The sequence below is a fragment of the Sodiomyces alkalinus genome (assembly GCF_003711515.1).
Source record: "Sodiomyces alkalinus F11 unplaced genomic scaffold SODALscaffold_4, whole genome shotgun sequence".
Taxonomy (NCBI): domain Eukaryota; kingdom Fungi; phylum Ascomycota; class Sordariomycetes; order Glomerellales; family Plectosphaerellaceae; genus Sodiomyces; species Sodiomyces alkalinus.
In genome coordinates this window covers 60,853-73,807 of record NW_021167082.1, presented here as the reverse complement: position 1 = coordinate 73,807, position 12,955 = coordinate 60,853, and the positions used below count along the sequence as shown (strand labels likewise).

The window sequence follows — 12,955 nt, the reverse complement described above, 5'->3', positions numbered from 1 at the left end:
GGAGGATCGTCGTCCCAGCTTCCAGCTACTTTGTCGATCCAATTCGTTTGGTGTCGGGGGACGAGCGAAGAAGGGAAACCGGGTGAGCTGCGGACAGTGGACAGTGGACAGTGACAGTGGACAGACAGGACGGCCAGGGGTCCGTCGTTCTTCGGTCCCTGTCTCCCTCTCCCGATCCCGCTCGCCCACCCCACGTTTTCCCTCAGCAATTTCCCGGTGGGTAGCTTCCGACGTCCCAAAGGAGGGCAGGCCGACAAAGCAGCAGCACCGGCTGATGAATAATTCTGGATAGGCTCTCCTTGGTCGATGCATGTGCGGAATGACGAATATCCACGAAACTCGCGCAATCCTCCATAGTAGAACAGGTAATTAAGTCGTAGTCGCGTAGAAGAGGAAGAAGAGGCAAATAAAAATCCGAACATGAATTGACCCGACCTGGAGCCTGTCGATGTGCACTGAAGACGCGCTTTATTTGTCCGCAGGTTGAAAATTTGCCGAAAATATCCCGAGTCGTAAAGCCACGTCTTTGTCTTTCCCTCTTTTTTCTTCTTCTGTCTTTTCCATCTTTCGACAGTCGGAGTACCTGCGATGGCCTAATCGTATGCATCCTCGAATCAGCGAAAATGGCGGCGAGAGTATAGTCGGAAACGAACACAGCGGAACGAAGTGTTCCATCGGGTCTGCGTGCAAGACCACCTTGTTCTGGGGATCCCACAATTGTATCGACTGACACGGCCATGGTTAAAAAAAGAAAAAAAGGAAACCCCCCCCCCCCCCCCCAAACCAGCATGAATGAAGTTGCTAGGAATCGGGAACGTGAATGGCAAACGAGGTCAAATGAAGATACCCTTCGATCATGGTAGACGTGAGAATACATCCTCTGCGATTGTGTTGCCGTCACAACAAGCGGTTGAAGGGGGCCGAGCTGCGAAGCATCGCCGCCTGACGGCGTATGGAAGAGCATGTTGTCGCCATTCGAGCCTCGTAGGCGAGGTGTCGCCGCAGAGTGAGTGGTCCGTAACCGGGCAAACCGACCGCTTTGTTTCGCGTTTCTCCCGATATCTTCCTCGCGGCAACCTTCTCTCGCATGTCAGGACGCCGCCACACTTTGAGCTCTTGACCCATGTTGCCTGCCAGACATGCTCTTCTTACTTCTCTGACCTTGCCTCACTGAAGTAATCCGCAACGCAGCCATTCATGGGTCCCAGGGATTGGGAAAGGTACAAGATGTTGGACCTGCGAACGGGTTCGGGGTATAGCTACATGAAGCGAAAGGGCTCGGTCGGAACCTCCTAGAGCAATCTGATGACTCGACTAAAACCACTCAAGATGACTCGATTCCCGTCGGATCCTCCAGCGGCCACCAGAGTCCAGTCTCATGGTGATCGTGATCCGTCCAATGCCGTCCAACACGGCACCCATCAACTCCGAGTCGTCCACCACCACCTCTCCATACGACGATCCATCAAGGCTGGACCGTGCATGGCTCTGCCTATGCTTTCCTCTTCCGTAACTCCGATTCTCCTCTATATCGTAATTCTTTTCCGATGCGGTATAATTTGTAGATTCAGTGGGGGATGATGATAGTGATGGACCGTGATGTCCCGTAATGGCAGCGAGTGAACCCGTTGTCCAATGCGGAGGTATAGGCTGGGCAGGCTCGCTAGGCTCGCTAGGCTCCTTAGGGCGGACAGGAAGTGCAATGGGAGACGGGGAGAGACTGGAAGCCTCAGAATCCCGCCGGCTAGGAGGTTCGGGTGTTGTGTTATTCGAGACGAGGGATTCGGCGGCCGGCCACATCATGGACACCCGTCCAGGATGTTGAGGATGGACGGGGCCTGACGAGGGCAGGGTTCGGGAGGCGGGGTCATGAGGGCCGGGCGCACGTTGTCAATTGGTCGATTCGTACACGAAGAGAGGTTTGAAGTTGTGAGTCGCCTCAACGACAGCGGAGGCAAGCTTGAGGTCTAGATGGGATTGAGCCGTTAAAAGACGAAGACCGATTGAGCAGTAGGAGAAGGAATCCTGTCGCGCTCTCTCTGGAACTTGCTAGGGAGATCCGGCGTGGGGACGGGACAGTACATGCCAGCCTGGGAAATTTCCCCAGAGGCTGGGCATGACGGACTAAGGTCCGGGAGGGAAAGGAGGACAGTGTTCAGATCAAAACCTACCGACACCAGTACCCAAATCCTTCGAGGTCAGGACCTTAATCGACAGATCTGGGTTCACCTTGCCAATAATCTGGGCGGCATTTCCGTTGCTCAGATGAGAGTCCTGGACGCAATGTTAACACAGGGCGTCCAAGGCCTCCAGGGAAGGGAAGGGGTCGGAGGAAAGACACGCACGCGATTAAGCATGGCAGTAATGGGCCCATCGGCGTCAAGGATAGCAGACTCGCCTCGGAGCTGGGTGACTTTGCCGACTATGGTGACATTGCGGCCGACATACGAGTCGAGATATTGGGCGTTGATACGCGGGGTTGAGGTAGGTTCGGCCATGGTGAGGCAGGCGACGGTGACAATATGAGAGAGATGTGCGTCCGTTTTTATTATCCGTCGCGGCTAAGAATGACGGAATCTCAACGAGAGGTGTGGTTCGGGGACTGTGAAACGTAGGACGGGAATTGTCAATCTGGGGATGGCGTACAGACTGATTGATGATCGAGTTGAGAGGAAAATCAAAAAGTGTGAGACGCGTTTGGCCGTTGGGCAGCCCCGCATCCATTTCGGCGGCCTGTGCGGAGCGCGTTGTCACCTGACCTGACCTAGACCGTACAGTCTTGTACTTACTGTACTTACTTTCCTGTACTCCGTACGCTGTAAAGTCTTCAACTCATTCTACTTCGTAAGGTAGGTATCCGTACATACTGAGCAAATATTATCCATACTCCATAATACATATCCATTCGAAGAATCGGCCAAGAACAACGAGATGCGGCAGGACTCTTTTCGGTGCTCGGTGAACCCGACAGGGAAGTTGAGCTGAACAATTCAACCAATCCCGGCCGAGCTTTATCCGTGTAAGGTAATGGACTGTGTGCACGAACATGTACCAGGTACCTTAGTAATCTGTGTCGAAGCATACCTTATCTTACCTACGGAGTAAAATACGGAGTAATTACGCAGAACTAAAGCAGGGACGCAGGTTATTCTGTATCCGTACCTTATTTTCAATAAGGCAATTACATATGAAAGGGCGCGAAACGTCACAAAAACGGGAATCGAAAAGTAGTGTACTCCGGACAGAGTGCTCCCCTGATGCAAGGCACACGATTCTAAGGTACTTTGTAAGCTAATATACGTGTACCTTAAGGACTCCAGCTCCCAATTCATGAGTTGGTACCCGTCTACTTCGCACGAATTCCGCGCATGTCATTATCTATATACCTTGGCAAGACATTTCCTTCTGGCCTGCAACTACCGGGAAAAGCAAAATGCCCAGAACATCGAAACAGAAAAGACGAGGGGTCTCTCGGATTGTGGGGGTACGAAAGTATCCGTATCGTACTTAATGGGCCACGTGCTTTGCGACCTAACTGGACGAGAATGGGTGCGCGGGTGACGGGAAATGTTCATCTCGGTTAACACTCCCTTCGTCTTGATAAGTGTTCCGCAGATCTGGGAAGAGGTTCGAAGTTCGAATAACATGTAACCTCGATGGAAAGACACGTTCGTATGGAGTACTTTGTGGGACGTCGATACGGATACATCAAGCTCCATCGCAACAGAGTTAGAAGCCGTCGAACACTGAAACTTGTACACGTGTACTTCGTGCTTTGTACTGCCCTTCAGCGGTGTACAAAAGTCACTTCGTGCGAAGTCTGTCCGGTAACGCAATACTTTCCCTTTCCGTCTGAGACGGAGACAAGGTAGACCTAGGATATACTCTATACGCCAAGCCCTATCCCGTTTGGTGCACCAGGTAATTACTGGCAACTCACAGAACAGGGCACAGAATATGTCTAAATTTTGGGCCTTGTACTTTTCGATTGAACCGACCTAGCTTGGTCGAAGAGACGCACACGGATAGGTAAGTACCTTATTTGCTTCATATGCGTACCTATAGACGAGTTGAAGCCTTTTTAAGAGAAGCGAAATATTCCTATTTTTGTACTCAACGACCTGATAATTATTGGGGCTATTTTACCTTGCTCCGTATATCGACTTCGTTAACCCGGGATACACGGATGTTGTGTGAACGGTTTATCAGAGAGCTGCTGCTGCCACGCCACTCCGTCGTCGCTACCTCCTATCGTACCTAAGTACCTAAGGTAAAGTACCTTAGAAAAGTACTTCGTGCTCGTGGACCATGACAGATCTGGGCGAAACAAAACGGGGTCCGAAGTGGAGAACAAGTATGGGTCTCCGGAGCATTCTCTCCTCGTTCCACTCTTCCATTCGTCCACCTGCTATGCCAAAGGCCATGGGCATCTGCATTGCCCATTCTTCCGGCAATGGCAAATACCTGTGGGTGTGTCGGGGACCCTAAATTGTTATCTTTCTACCTACCTTATCCTCGACTCCCGGCCTGTACCCATTTACTCTGTAATAAAGCTACCATTTCATCTCCTCCCTGAGCTACCTTAACGAGCTAGCAACCTTACAACGTACCTTACCTACAGTAAATCTCCATACCTATGTACCTTATTCCTTCCCTCCCCCCCCCGCTTCGTGCCTTGGTTTTCGTACAGCTGCTGTTGTCTCCCGTCATTTCCGACCCCTTGTCCAACCGACACTCCAACACCACGCCTGTATGTACGAAGTACATAGGTACATATGTTTGCCGCACGCATATGAGGATTCTAACAGCCCAGGAGGCGGTCTTTCTGGTACCCTACGCAGTATTCGTGCGAATACTTCGAAAGTTGAGACAAGATCTTGTCCCCTTCAATCGTCCCTACCCCGGACGTCGCCCCTTCCCATTTTGTTCCCGTCACCATCTTACACTCATCGCTTCACCATCCCTTCTGCCACTCCTGTATAATCCATACATACTTCGTCTTTTGAATCGTTCTGTGCGTGATCCCTATTCAACCACCTCATCCCGCCAACACGAACAAAATACAAAGATAGTTTCTTGAATCTATTCATACACCCACGCTCGTCATCATTCCACGCAGTCAAAAGTGTCTGGAACCCTCTTTGGCGGGACAATTAATTTAGGTGCGTGCCTGATTCAGGATATCTCTGATGCTCGTATCAGTCTCTCTGTCGCCCACTTCCTCATCCTCCCATTCCCCATCTCGCGATCCTTACCAACAGCCAACTGTCTACCATGCTCCATGAGTCCATGCTCTCTGTGCTTCCGCGTTCCAACCCTCCTATTCCCTTGTCCCCCCCCCCCCCCCCCCCCCCCCCCCCCCCCCCCCCCCCCCCCCCCCCCCCTTTCCCCGCGGGGCTGATGGAGCCTCCTTCCGGCAGCGAGGGCAGCCAAGGCAGCAAGACAACAGGGCAGTGGGAGGTAGTTAGCGCTACCTCACCCACGGGCCATTCCTGTACCTCCCCTGTACATCATGGACATTGGCCCACTGCGCTCAATGCTCCGTCTCCCCGGGCCCCGTCCCCTCCGTCCCTCCTACGTCATTGCCTCCCTTGAGGATCGTATTCTACCTCTGCTATCATCGGGATTTGCTTACCCGCCTCCCCCGTTCCGCTTAGCTCGCGGCTATAGCTCCCCTACTATCCACCAGAACCAGAACAGTCCCCATCCTGTATCCGTACCAAAGTACGGATACTCGTACTCCTCGTCTGCCCGGGTTTCTCAATTCACCGTCTCTTTCGTTGCAGAAAAAAGAAAAGAAAAAGAAAGACACGACCGCAGCTCGCTAACCGTTGAACCATGGCGTTCGAGATGGCCAGTCACCCCGGAAGACCCTGTTGTCGAGCCGCTAATCGACCGTCTTTTTTTTGCCCTGGGCGAAGGGCAGAACAGAGCGAGGTCGCTACTGTCTGTTGAACTTGGCCTAAGAAACGCCCAGCCGCCCTATTCCGGTTGCCAATGCTGCGTCCTGCGCCTTGCACCCATTGACCTGTGCGGAATAGTAGCCCCATCGACTAGTGCCAGCACCACAACTCCACACACACAGAGAGAGAGATACAGAGAGGAAGACAGAAAGACAAGACACAGACATACCTATTCGCACACCCAAACCCTGGCGCGTTCTTGGCAGCATTTTGCGACTATCGGTGGGAGAGAACTCGACAACGGATAGTCGAAGACTGCTGCGCTGCTGCCCGCATCTGAGCAGTGGGTCGTGTATCGTTGAACTTTCAACTACACATCTCCCTTTTACAACACGCCCGTATTTTGCCTTGTCTGTATCCTCTGTATATGCATTCGCGGGGAAAGAAACAACGACTCATCGCATCTGCACAGCTTTCATCCACCACGCTTTCGAATCTATCCAAATCTCGAGTACACTTGCGCAGCTTTCTTGACTTCTGAACAGACGACGGCGACTGGCCCCGACGAATATTCAATTTGAACGCTCAAGATACCCGTATCTCTTCCCTCAACTCGGTCACTGCCGGTCAGAGCCTTGTCCAACCACAACAGATCGAACCAATCAGAGAAACACCGCTCGTTTCGTAAGATCGTGAAGCACAAACGATCCAGAATAGGAAATTGACTCGACACACATCGACTACCTTAGCCGACCAGGAAGAGCCGTCACTACTTTGTGACGGATATCTGAATTCATCGTCGTCTCTCCCCTTTCCCTTCTTCTTCTTCCTTTTTTTTTTCTTCCCCTGGAGATTCGATTTGCCATCCTCCCGACACCGCCGAGGGCCGGAAACCACCCGCAGATTACCGCCCGACAAGGCGGAGGCGCCCCATACATGGTGCTGTATAACCAGCCCACGGGCGGAATGCCGCAGGACTTCTCGGATTTGACAATGACTTCTTCATGGCCGACACAACAGCCAAGTTTGGCCGATGGTTCGGTCGACGGTCACTGGTATGGTATTGGTTACAACTCGATGGTTGAGGACAGGGGGATGAATATGCCGGCTGCACCCAGCGGTAGTACGCGCCCACCAAGGCCGACTTCCGAAACACCGCACAGCGCCGGCTCCGGCTCAGTTTTCGCCTCAGGTTCTGGGTCAGGTTCCAGCACCTTTTCCCATACTCATAGGTCTCGGTCGAGCGAATCAACCGAGCCGCCATGCGACCACCACCCGCCACGGAAGAAGCAGAGCAAGAGGGAAAGCGGGGCCAGTTCTTCACAACAAGTCGCAGACGACCACCCGAAACGACAGAAAGTGCTGGAGAGGAATCGCATGGCGGCCAGTAAGTGCCGCAAGAAGAAAAAGGAGTGGGTTTCGGAATTACAAGAGACGAAGACGGGGCTCGAGAACCAGCACTTGCAGCTTCAGCGGGAGTACAACGGGCTGCTGGACGAGGTCAGCCGCATGAAGAACGAGCTCATCTCCCACGCGCACTGTAACGATCCCAACATCGACCAGTGGCTGGATAACGAGGCGAAGCGGTTCGTCCAGAAGGCCGCCGAACGATACGGCCATGCGCAGGCCAGCGCTGCCGGGTACTCGGGGATTGCCGACATGCGTCCACCGTCAGTGGCGTCGACGCGCCATTCCTTTGACGGTACGTGATCAAGAAAGAAATGTCGGGCAGCGAAGGGAGATGTTTCGATGGGGGAACGGGGAGAACGGGTTGTGGCGGATGGTGATCGGCGCCCTTTCCTTTGGGGGTTCCTTGCGGCTGACGAGAATCCTGCCGCGCAAAAGCTATGATGATGTCGCCGTCGCCTGTTGCTGCCAGCCACGCCGGAAGTATACCGACGAGAGCGGGGAGCACGGGAGATATCAACTATGACCATATGCCCGACACCATCTTTGGTCTCCCCCCGAGGACCGGCGACGGTCCATGATGGCAAGAGCGAGAAGGACGACGGAGTGTGCTGCAATTTTACATGTCAACGAACCCCCCCCCCCTTTCCCCCCCCCGACGGGCACAGGTCGCTTGGTTTCAAGCAGATTTGTGGTGGGGGCGTTTCGGAATCATAGGCCAACTGGACCCTGAAAGTCATATTCTCACGGATTACGATTTCGACGAACAGGGCGGAGAAGAGAAGCTCGGGAGTCACTGGTTGGTCGGCGTTGAGGCGCGAGGCGCGAGGCGTGAAAAAGGAACATATTATCAGAGCCACGGCGATTTCGGGCTCGTGGGACAAGACGGCGAATATGTGTTGAGTAGGATGTTTTTGTCCTATTGAGAGTCGCCTTGCGAAATCTCACTTGGGTATCATTATGCCCATCAATATATCAAGAAGTCTGTGGACTCAACCACAGAAGTGGGACTTTTTGCCATGGAAAGACGGCAAGCCGACGAAGGAAAACGAAGAAAGCCAAGAAAAAAAAAAGAAAAAAAATAGGGGAAGAAAGGGAGAGAGGAAAAAACAATGGAAAAGAAAAGGAAAAGGAAAAGGGGGCCCAGCTCACCTCTCCTCTAAGACGAGGGTCGTTGCTATTGAGTTTGACCACGACGCCCACTAACCAGGGGTGTCGGGTTTGGCGAAGAAGAAGAGAATAGACGAACTTTGCTCACGTGAACAGTCGTTTCCCATGTCTGGATGCTTCGTGATGTAGAATATGATTGGGAGAGACGGTCTTTGGAGGAGAATCGAGGGAGAAGAACGGAGTAAAGTCCGGATCCGCACGACTGGACTATGGATAATGGGAAGAAGAAGAGAAATTAAAGAAAAAGAGGGCAACGTTCGATCCATAGGTGCAAAGTAGAATCTGAGAATCGCAGTCCCAAAGCCGCCGAATACCTAATTTAAGCATCTTTGTATTGGTGTACTGAGCAGATAGGTAGGTATGCGTGTTCTTACCGCCGTCTCGATCCCCGTGAGAGTGGACGACCATCGGGGATCGTGTGGCTCTACGACCATCGACAAATCGACGTTTGGAGGATAGGTACAATGACGGAGTCCCTCGCCAGGGTCAGTGGATTAGTCACGCTGGCCACCCTACCTTATGTAATATAGGTACAGCCGTTGTTTCTCCCTACGACAGTGAAAGGAGCTCATCGCCAGGGGCTACCGTACCTAGGTATGTTCCAGTCAAGAAGCTCAATCGTGTGCGAGTACCTATACATTCATGAGACGCACACCTACAGTGAAGCGCAGTACAAGTTGGCACGAGCTCTTCTTGTTCCTACAAGTACATGTACAGCTCAACACAGCACCCTACCTTACCTAAGGTAATTGATATCCTCCGAGCTCACCACCCCCAACAACGACAAGCCCGTCTCCGTCCAATATTGTTACAACATGTGTGTATGCTGAAAAGAAGACCGGTACGGTACGTGTCTTAACAAAGCGAGGGGAAGTGACACCCACACTCCCCCGTCCGTCCCTTTCGGTCCCTCCTCTTCCGAACGTACATCACTCCCCAACGTCGATATCCCCGTAATCATGTACAGAAAGACGGAAGAACTCAGGCAACCAGAGGCTCCCCAATAGGCGGCCCACTGCGCGACAGGCCATTGATGAAGATCTTGCTCACCAGGTCGCTCTGGTGGTTCTCCAACATCTCCCGCAGCGCGGCCCTCTCCACCACCACGCGGCCCTCCTCCAGCAGATCCTTCACATCCACATCCGACACCTCGAGGCAGCGGCCATGCATACCGGCATCATGCATGCAGTCGAACAGCCCCGGGCGGCGCGACCCGGTAACGAACAAAGTCCGCCCATCGGGCTTCCCCCACTGGTTCGCGAAGAGGATTTGCTCGGCCCATTTCCGGCGATACGAAGCCGCCAGCTCGTCGGCGACGAAGCCGCCCCGCAGCAAGGTGGTGAAGTCGCGCGGCAGGGCCAGGTCCATGCCGTCCTCGCACACGAGCAGCTCGCCGCGGCGGTAGCGGTAGCTGAGGGCCGTGCGCCAGGCCACGTCGTAGACTTTGCGGTTCAGCCGCGTGGAGAAGTCGCGCGGCTTGGGCCCGTGGCTCACGCCGCCGCCGACCCGGATGGGGGACTGCTTGGTCCCCACGCGGGCTTTGCCCGTGCCTTTCTGCCGGTGCACTTTGCGGTGCGAGCCGGCGACTTCCCAGCGCGTCTTGGTCGAGGCGGTGCCCTGCCGCGTCGCGTCGGCTTCGTAGATGACGGCCAGGTGGAGGAGGTCGCGGCGGAGGGGGAGGTAGAGGTGCTTGGTCGAGTAGGATTCGAGGGAGCGGGGGGCGAGCGTGGGGAAGGCGTGGATGGTGACGGGGACGGTTGACACTGGAGACCATGGGCCATGCGTTAGTGAGGGTATCTTGCTTTGTAGTTGAGATGGGACGAGATGACGAAAAAGAGACGACGAAAGATCAAGGGTGTGCGTACCTGGTGTCCAGGGCTCGGAGGATATCTTGGACGAGGAAGACTTGAGGGTAGTCATAATGGGCGGTATTGGTGCGGCGGTGGCCATGCATCTGGTGAAGACGCTGCCGGCTGCATTCGCGGAGAGGCTCAGGCCCTTCATGGCGTCACTGAGACCCCGAATGCCCTGTCCGGCCATGGTTGAGATGACAGTTGGTTGTCTCAATTGGCCGGAGTATCGAATTACCTGGATCGGGTGGCCAGCCTACTGAAACTGGACAGAGGGCTGTTGATTGTTGGTTGGTGAAGCGACGACAATCGACTTGATCATTTAAAAATGCTCTCTTCCCTTCACTTTCTTTCCCGAGACCAAAAATTTGGCGGATGCTCGAATCCTGACTAAGCACATTGTGATTACGGGTTAATTATTTATACGGCTCCGTAGTACTGGACCAATAGTACGTATGCTAGTCGACAGCTTTAGTGGAGACCCGTCAAGTCGCGTGTGCTGCTTTTCAAATTTCGCCTCTCCCCAAAGAGAAACCAAACCCCCCGAATCTCCGACCAGAGACGACGTTTAATTTTCACCACCTCCCAGGGGATCGCCAATCGAGCCTTCAATTGGCCTCCCAAACCCCCCCTCCTCTTTCCCGGCATCATGTCATCCTGTCGCCAGGTCGGAAGGCCACTGGCGCAGCGCCTGCTTCGGCAAGATGCCGCACCTCTCCGGCCCTTCACCACTTCCTCCCCTGCATCCGCCCAAGTCTACAAAGTCGTCCGCGAGCGGCCCGAAGGCGAGGTCGACCCCGTCGAGCTGGACCCGAACACCGCCGTCCATCCGTGGGCCGAGAAGGACCTCTGGAAGGCCGGCACCCCGCCCATAGGCAGTCGCCGTCGCCGCTACGCCATCCGCACGTCGCAGAACATCCCCTTCGAGCAGCTCCCCTACCAGGCCTTCCAGGAGGCCCGGAAGTTGCTGGCCGAAGACAGGGAAGAGAAGATTGCCGCCATCAAGGCCGAGGTGGAGAAGATGCGGAAAATACGAGAGGCGGACGCTTCGCTCTTCAAGGGTGGAGAGAAGAAGCGCGAGATGAAGCTGCAGAGTTTGCGTCAGCACATTGAGTGGTTGAAGATTCAAGCCGACATTAACGATCCTTGCATCAAGAGGAGGTTTGAGGACGGACTTGGTAAATACCCTCTCTCTCCTTCCCTATTTGCTCCTTTTCAAAGTCTTCCCCCTTTCTTTCCCGTTTCTTCTTCTCCATCTCCTCTTGATATTTTACAACTGGTACAACTGGGGCTAACGGGACGTGAAACGAAAAAACGTGCAGGCGACATGAACAAACCCATCTACCGCTACCTCGCCCAACGCCGCTGGGAAGCCTACGAGCGCAAGATCATCGAGCAGCGCATCTCCCAGTTCCACATCACCCCGGACATCCTCCCCACCTTCTCCCCCCAATACGACGTCCAGCTCTTCTTCCGCCGCGCCAAGGTCCCCGCCGGCAAGCTCCTCCCCAGCGACATCACCGAGGTGCCCCCGCGCCTGCGCATCCAGCCCTTCGACGCCGGCGACCGCCTCGTCACCATCGTCATCCTCGACCCGGACGTCCCCAACGTCGCCGCCGACGGCTTCACCAAGCGCTGCCACTACCTCGCCGCCAACATCCCCCTGTCGCCCACCAACCCCGCCCTCGCCCTCTCCCGCCTCCCCGACGCCGACCACGTCGCCGTCCCCTACCTCCCCGCCTTCGCCCAAAAAGGGTCCCCCTACCACCGCCTCGCCATCTTCGTCCTCGACCAGCCCGACGGCCGCCCCCTCGACGTCGCGAAGCTACGGAGCCTCTACGCCGCCAACAAGACCCCGGAGCACAACTTCTCCCTCAAGTCCCTCCGCGACAAGTTCGGCCTCCGCCCCGCCGGGTTCACCCTCTTCCGCGCCGCCTGGGACGAAACCACCGCCGACGTCATGCGCCGCGCCGGCGTCCCCGGCGCCGACGTCGAGCTCCGCCCTACCCGCGTCCGCTCGCTCAAGCCGCCCAAGCCCCTGCGCGGCTGGGAGGCCAAGCGCCAGGGCCCCAAGTACCGCCATCTTTGGAAGTATACCAAGCGAATCCGCGGCTTGTCCAACGCCAAGGGCTGGATCATCAAGAAGCGCGGCGACGGCGGCGGCAGGAGAGGTTAGGGAGACATGCATGGCATTGGTCTCTCATGTCGGAACTATCTGTACGAGTCGGTCGGTGGGAGGGAAGCTCATGCTTATGGGAGCAACGCCGCCTCCCTCTTTCCAGCGATCATGGTCGTTATCCCTGACGGCTTGGAGCAGAGTGATGTGGGGGGAGGCGAACGGAGACAAAACACCCCCCGGCTTCCTTCAGCGCCTGGGAATGTACTTGTAGAATATATCATCTGTATTGTGTAACGCCTACATTGAACCGCGCCATCTCACAAAATGCGCGGTTGTTGGTTCTAGTTGGGACCTGGAATATAGAATTGCTCATGTAGAACAAGGAATTAATCTGCCCCATTACGACGTCCACGCTGCGGTTATAGTGAGTGCCGACTTGATTATCACCTCCCGTGTCACAACTCCGGATTTACTGTGAACGTCGCCAAATCTCATGGCATCCATCT

General features: G+C 54.9%; 9 protein-coding genes across 9 annotated transcripts; 4 read left to right on the top strand and 5 right to left on the bottom strand.

Annotated features, from left to right (window-relative positions):
- Window positions 1-46: 46 nt before the first annotated feature.
- SODALDRAFT_147509 (hypothetical protein) lies at window positions 47-773 on the bottom strand. Its single transcript, XM_028606828.1, has one exon. The coding sequence runs from the start codon at window positions 737-739 to the stop codon at window positions 203-205; it is 537 nt and encodes a 178-aa protein (XP_028466695.1). The 5' UTR covers window positions 740-773; the 3' UTR covers window positions 47-202.
- A 473-nt stretch (window positions 774-1,246) lies between these two features.
- Window positions 1,247-1,959, bottom strand: SODALDRAFT_147502 (hypothetical protein). Its single transcript, XM_028606827.1, has one exon. The coding sequence runs from the start codon at window positions 1,801-1,803 to the stop codon at window positions 1,315-1,317; it is 489 nt and encodes a 162-aa protein (XP_028466694.1). The 5' UTR covers window positions 1,804-1,959; the 3' UTR covers window positions 1,247-1,314.
- SODALDRAFT_276270 (replication factor A protein 3) lies at window positions 1,891-2,498 on the bottom strand (the record flags this gene model as incomplete). The annotated part of the gene is made up of 3 exons (XM_028608011.1): window positions 1,891-1,967; window positions 2,172-2,274; window positions 2,346-2,498. 3 exons carry the CDS (start codon window positions 2,496-2,498, stop codon window positions 1,891-1,893), a joined length of 333 nt encoding a protein of 110 aa, XP_028466693.1.
- Window positions 2,499-4,336: 1,838 nt separating this feature from the next.
- Window positions 4,337-5,136, top strand: SODALDRAFT_332326 (hypothetical protein). The gene has a single exon (XM_028611681.1). The coding sequence runs from the start codon at window positions 4,637-4,639 to the stop codon at window positions 5,078-5,080; it is 444 nt and encodes a 147-aa protein (XP_028466692.1). The 5' UTR covers window positions 4,337-4,636; the 3' UTR covers window positions 5,081-5,136.
- A 361-nt stretch (window positions 5,137-5,497) lies between these two features.
- SODALDRAFT_332324 (hypothetical protein) lies at window positions 5,498-6,301 on the top strand. The gene has a single exon (XM_028611680.1). It carries the CDS (start codon window positions 5,513-5,515, stop codon window positions 6,209-6,211), a length of 699 nt encoding a protein of 232 aa, XP_028466691.1. The 5' UTR covers window positions 5,498-5,512; the 3' UTR covers window positions 6,212-6,301.
- A 937-nt stretch (window positions 6,302-7,238) lies between these two features.
- Window positions 7,239-7,502, top strand: SODALDRAFT_249026 (hypothetical protein; the record flags this gene model as incomplete). Its single annotated transcript, XM_028607407.1, has 1 exon — window positions 7,239-7,502. A coding segment is annotated over one exon (264 nt), but the record flags the coding sequence as incomplete, so codon positions are not given.
- An 872-nt stretch (window positions 7,503-8,374) lies between these two features.
- SODALDRAFT_147374 (hypothetical protein) lies at window positions 8,375-8,795 on the bottom strand. The gene has a single exon (XM_028606826.1). The coding sequence runs from the start codon at window positions 8,744-8,746 to the stop codon at window positions 8,513-8,515; it is 234 nt and encodes a 77-aa protein (XP_028466689.1). The 5' UTR covers window positions 8,747-8,795; the 3' UTR covers window positions 8,375-8,512.
- A 219-nt stretch (window positions 8,796-9,014) lies between these two features.
- Window positions 9,015-10,451, bottom strand: SODALDRAFT_332320 (50S ribosomal protein L4). The gene has a single exon (XM_028611679.1). It carries the CDS (start codon window positions 10,428-10,430, stop codon window positions 9,462-9,464), a length of 969 nt encoding a protein of 322 aa, XP_028466688.1. The 5' UTR covers window positions 10,431-10,451; the 3' UTR covers window positions 9,015-9,461.
- A 512-nt stretch (window positions 10,452-10,963) lies between these two features.
- Window positions 10,964-12,847, top strand: SODALDRAFT_309979 (phosphatidylethanolamine-binding protein). The gene is made up of 2 exons (XM_028609121.1): window positions 10,964-11,508; window positions 11,653-12,847. Exons 1-2 carry the CDS (start codon window positions 10,980-10,982, stop codon window positions 12,504-12,506), a joined length of 1,383 nt encoding a protein of 460 aa, XP_028466687.1. The 5' UTR covers window positions 10,964-10,979; the 3' UTR covers window positions 12,507-12,847.
- Window positions 12,848-12,955: the final 108 nt, after the last annotated feature.

Excerpts from the sequence above, each read along its gene's own strand:
- SODALDRAFT_147509 (XM_028606828.1), bottom strand. The coding sequence starts at position 739 with ATGGCCGTGTCAGTCGATACAATTGTGGGATCCCCAGAACAAGGTGGT.
- SODALDRAFT_147502 (XM_028606827.1), bottom strand. The coding sequence starts at position 1,803 with ATGATGTGGCCGGCCGCCGAATCCCTCGTCTCGAATAACACAACACCC.
- SODALDRAFT_332326 (XM_028611681.1), top strand. The coding sequence starts at position 4,637 with ATGTACCTTATTCCTTCCCTCCCCCCCCCGCTTCGTGCCTTGGTTTTC.
- SODALDRAFT_332324 (XM_028611680.1), top strand. The coding sequence starts at position 5,513 with ATGGACATTGGCCCACTGCGCTCAATGCTCCGTCTCCCCGGGCCCCGT.
- SODALDRAFT_147374 (XM_028606826.1), bottom strand. The coding sequence starts at position 8,746 with ATGGATCGAACGTTGCCCTCTTTTTCTTTAATTTCTCTTCTTCTTCCC.
- SODALDRAFT_332320 (XM_028611679.1), bottom strand. The coding sequence starts at position 10,430 with ATGGCCACCGCCGCACCAATACCGCCCATTATGACTACCCTCAAGTCT.
- SODALDRAFT_309979 (XM_028609121.1), top strand. The coding sequence starts at position 10,980 with ATGTCATCCTGTCGCCAGGTCGGAAGGCCACTGGCGCAGCGCCTGCTT. Across the intron at positions 11,509-11,652 it reads GAGGTTTGAGGACGGACTTG|GCGACATGAACAAACCCATC; the intron begins GTAAATACCCTC and ends AAAAACGTGCAG.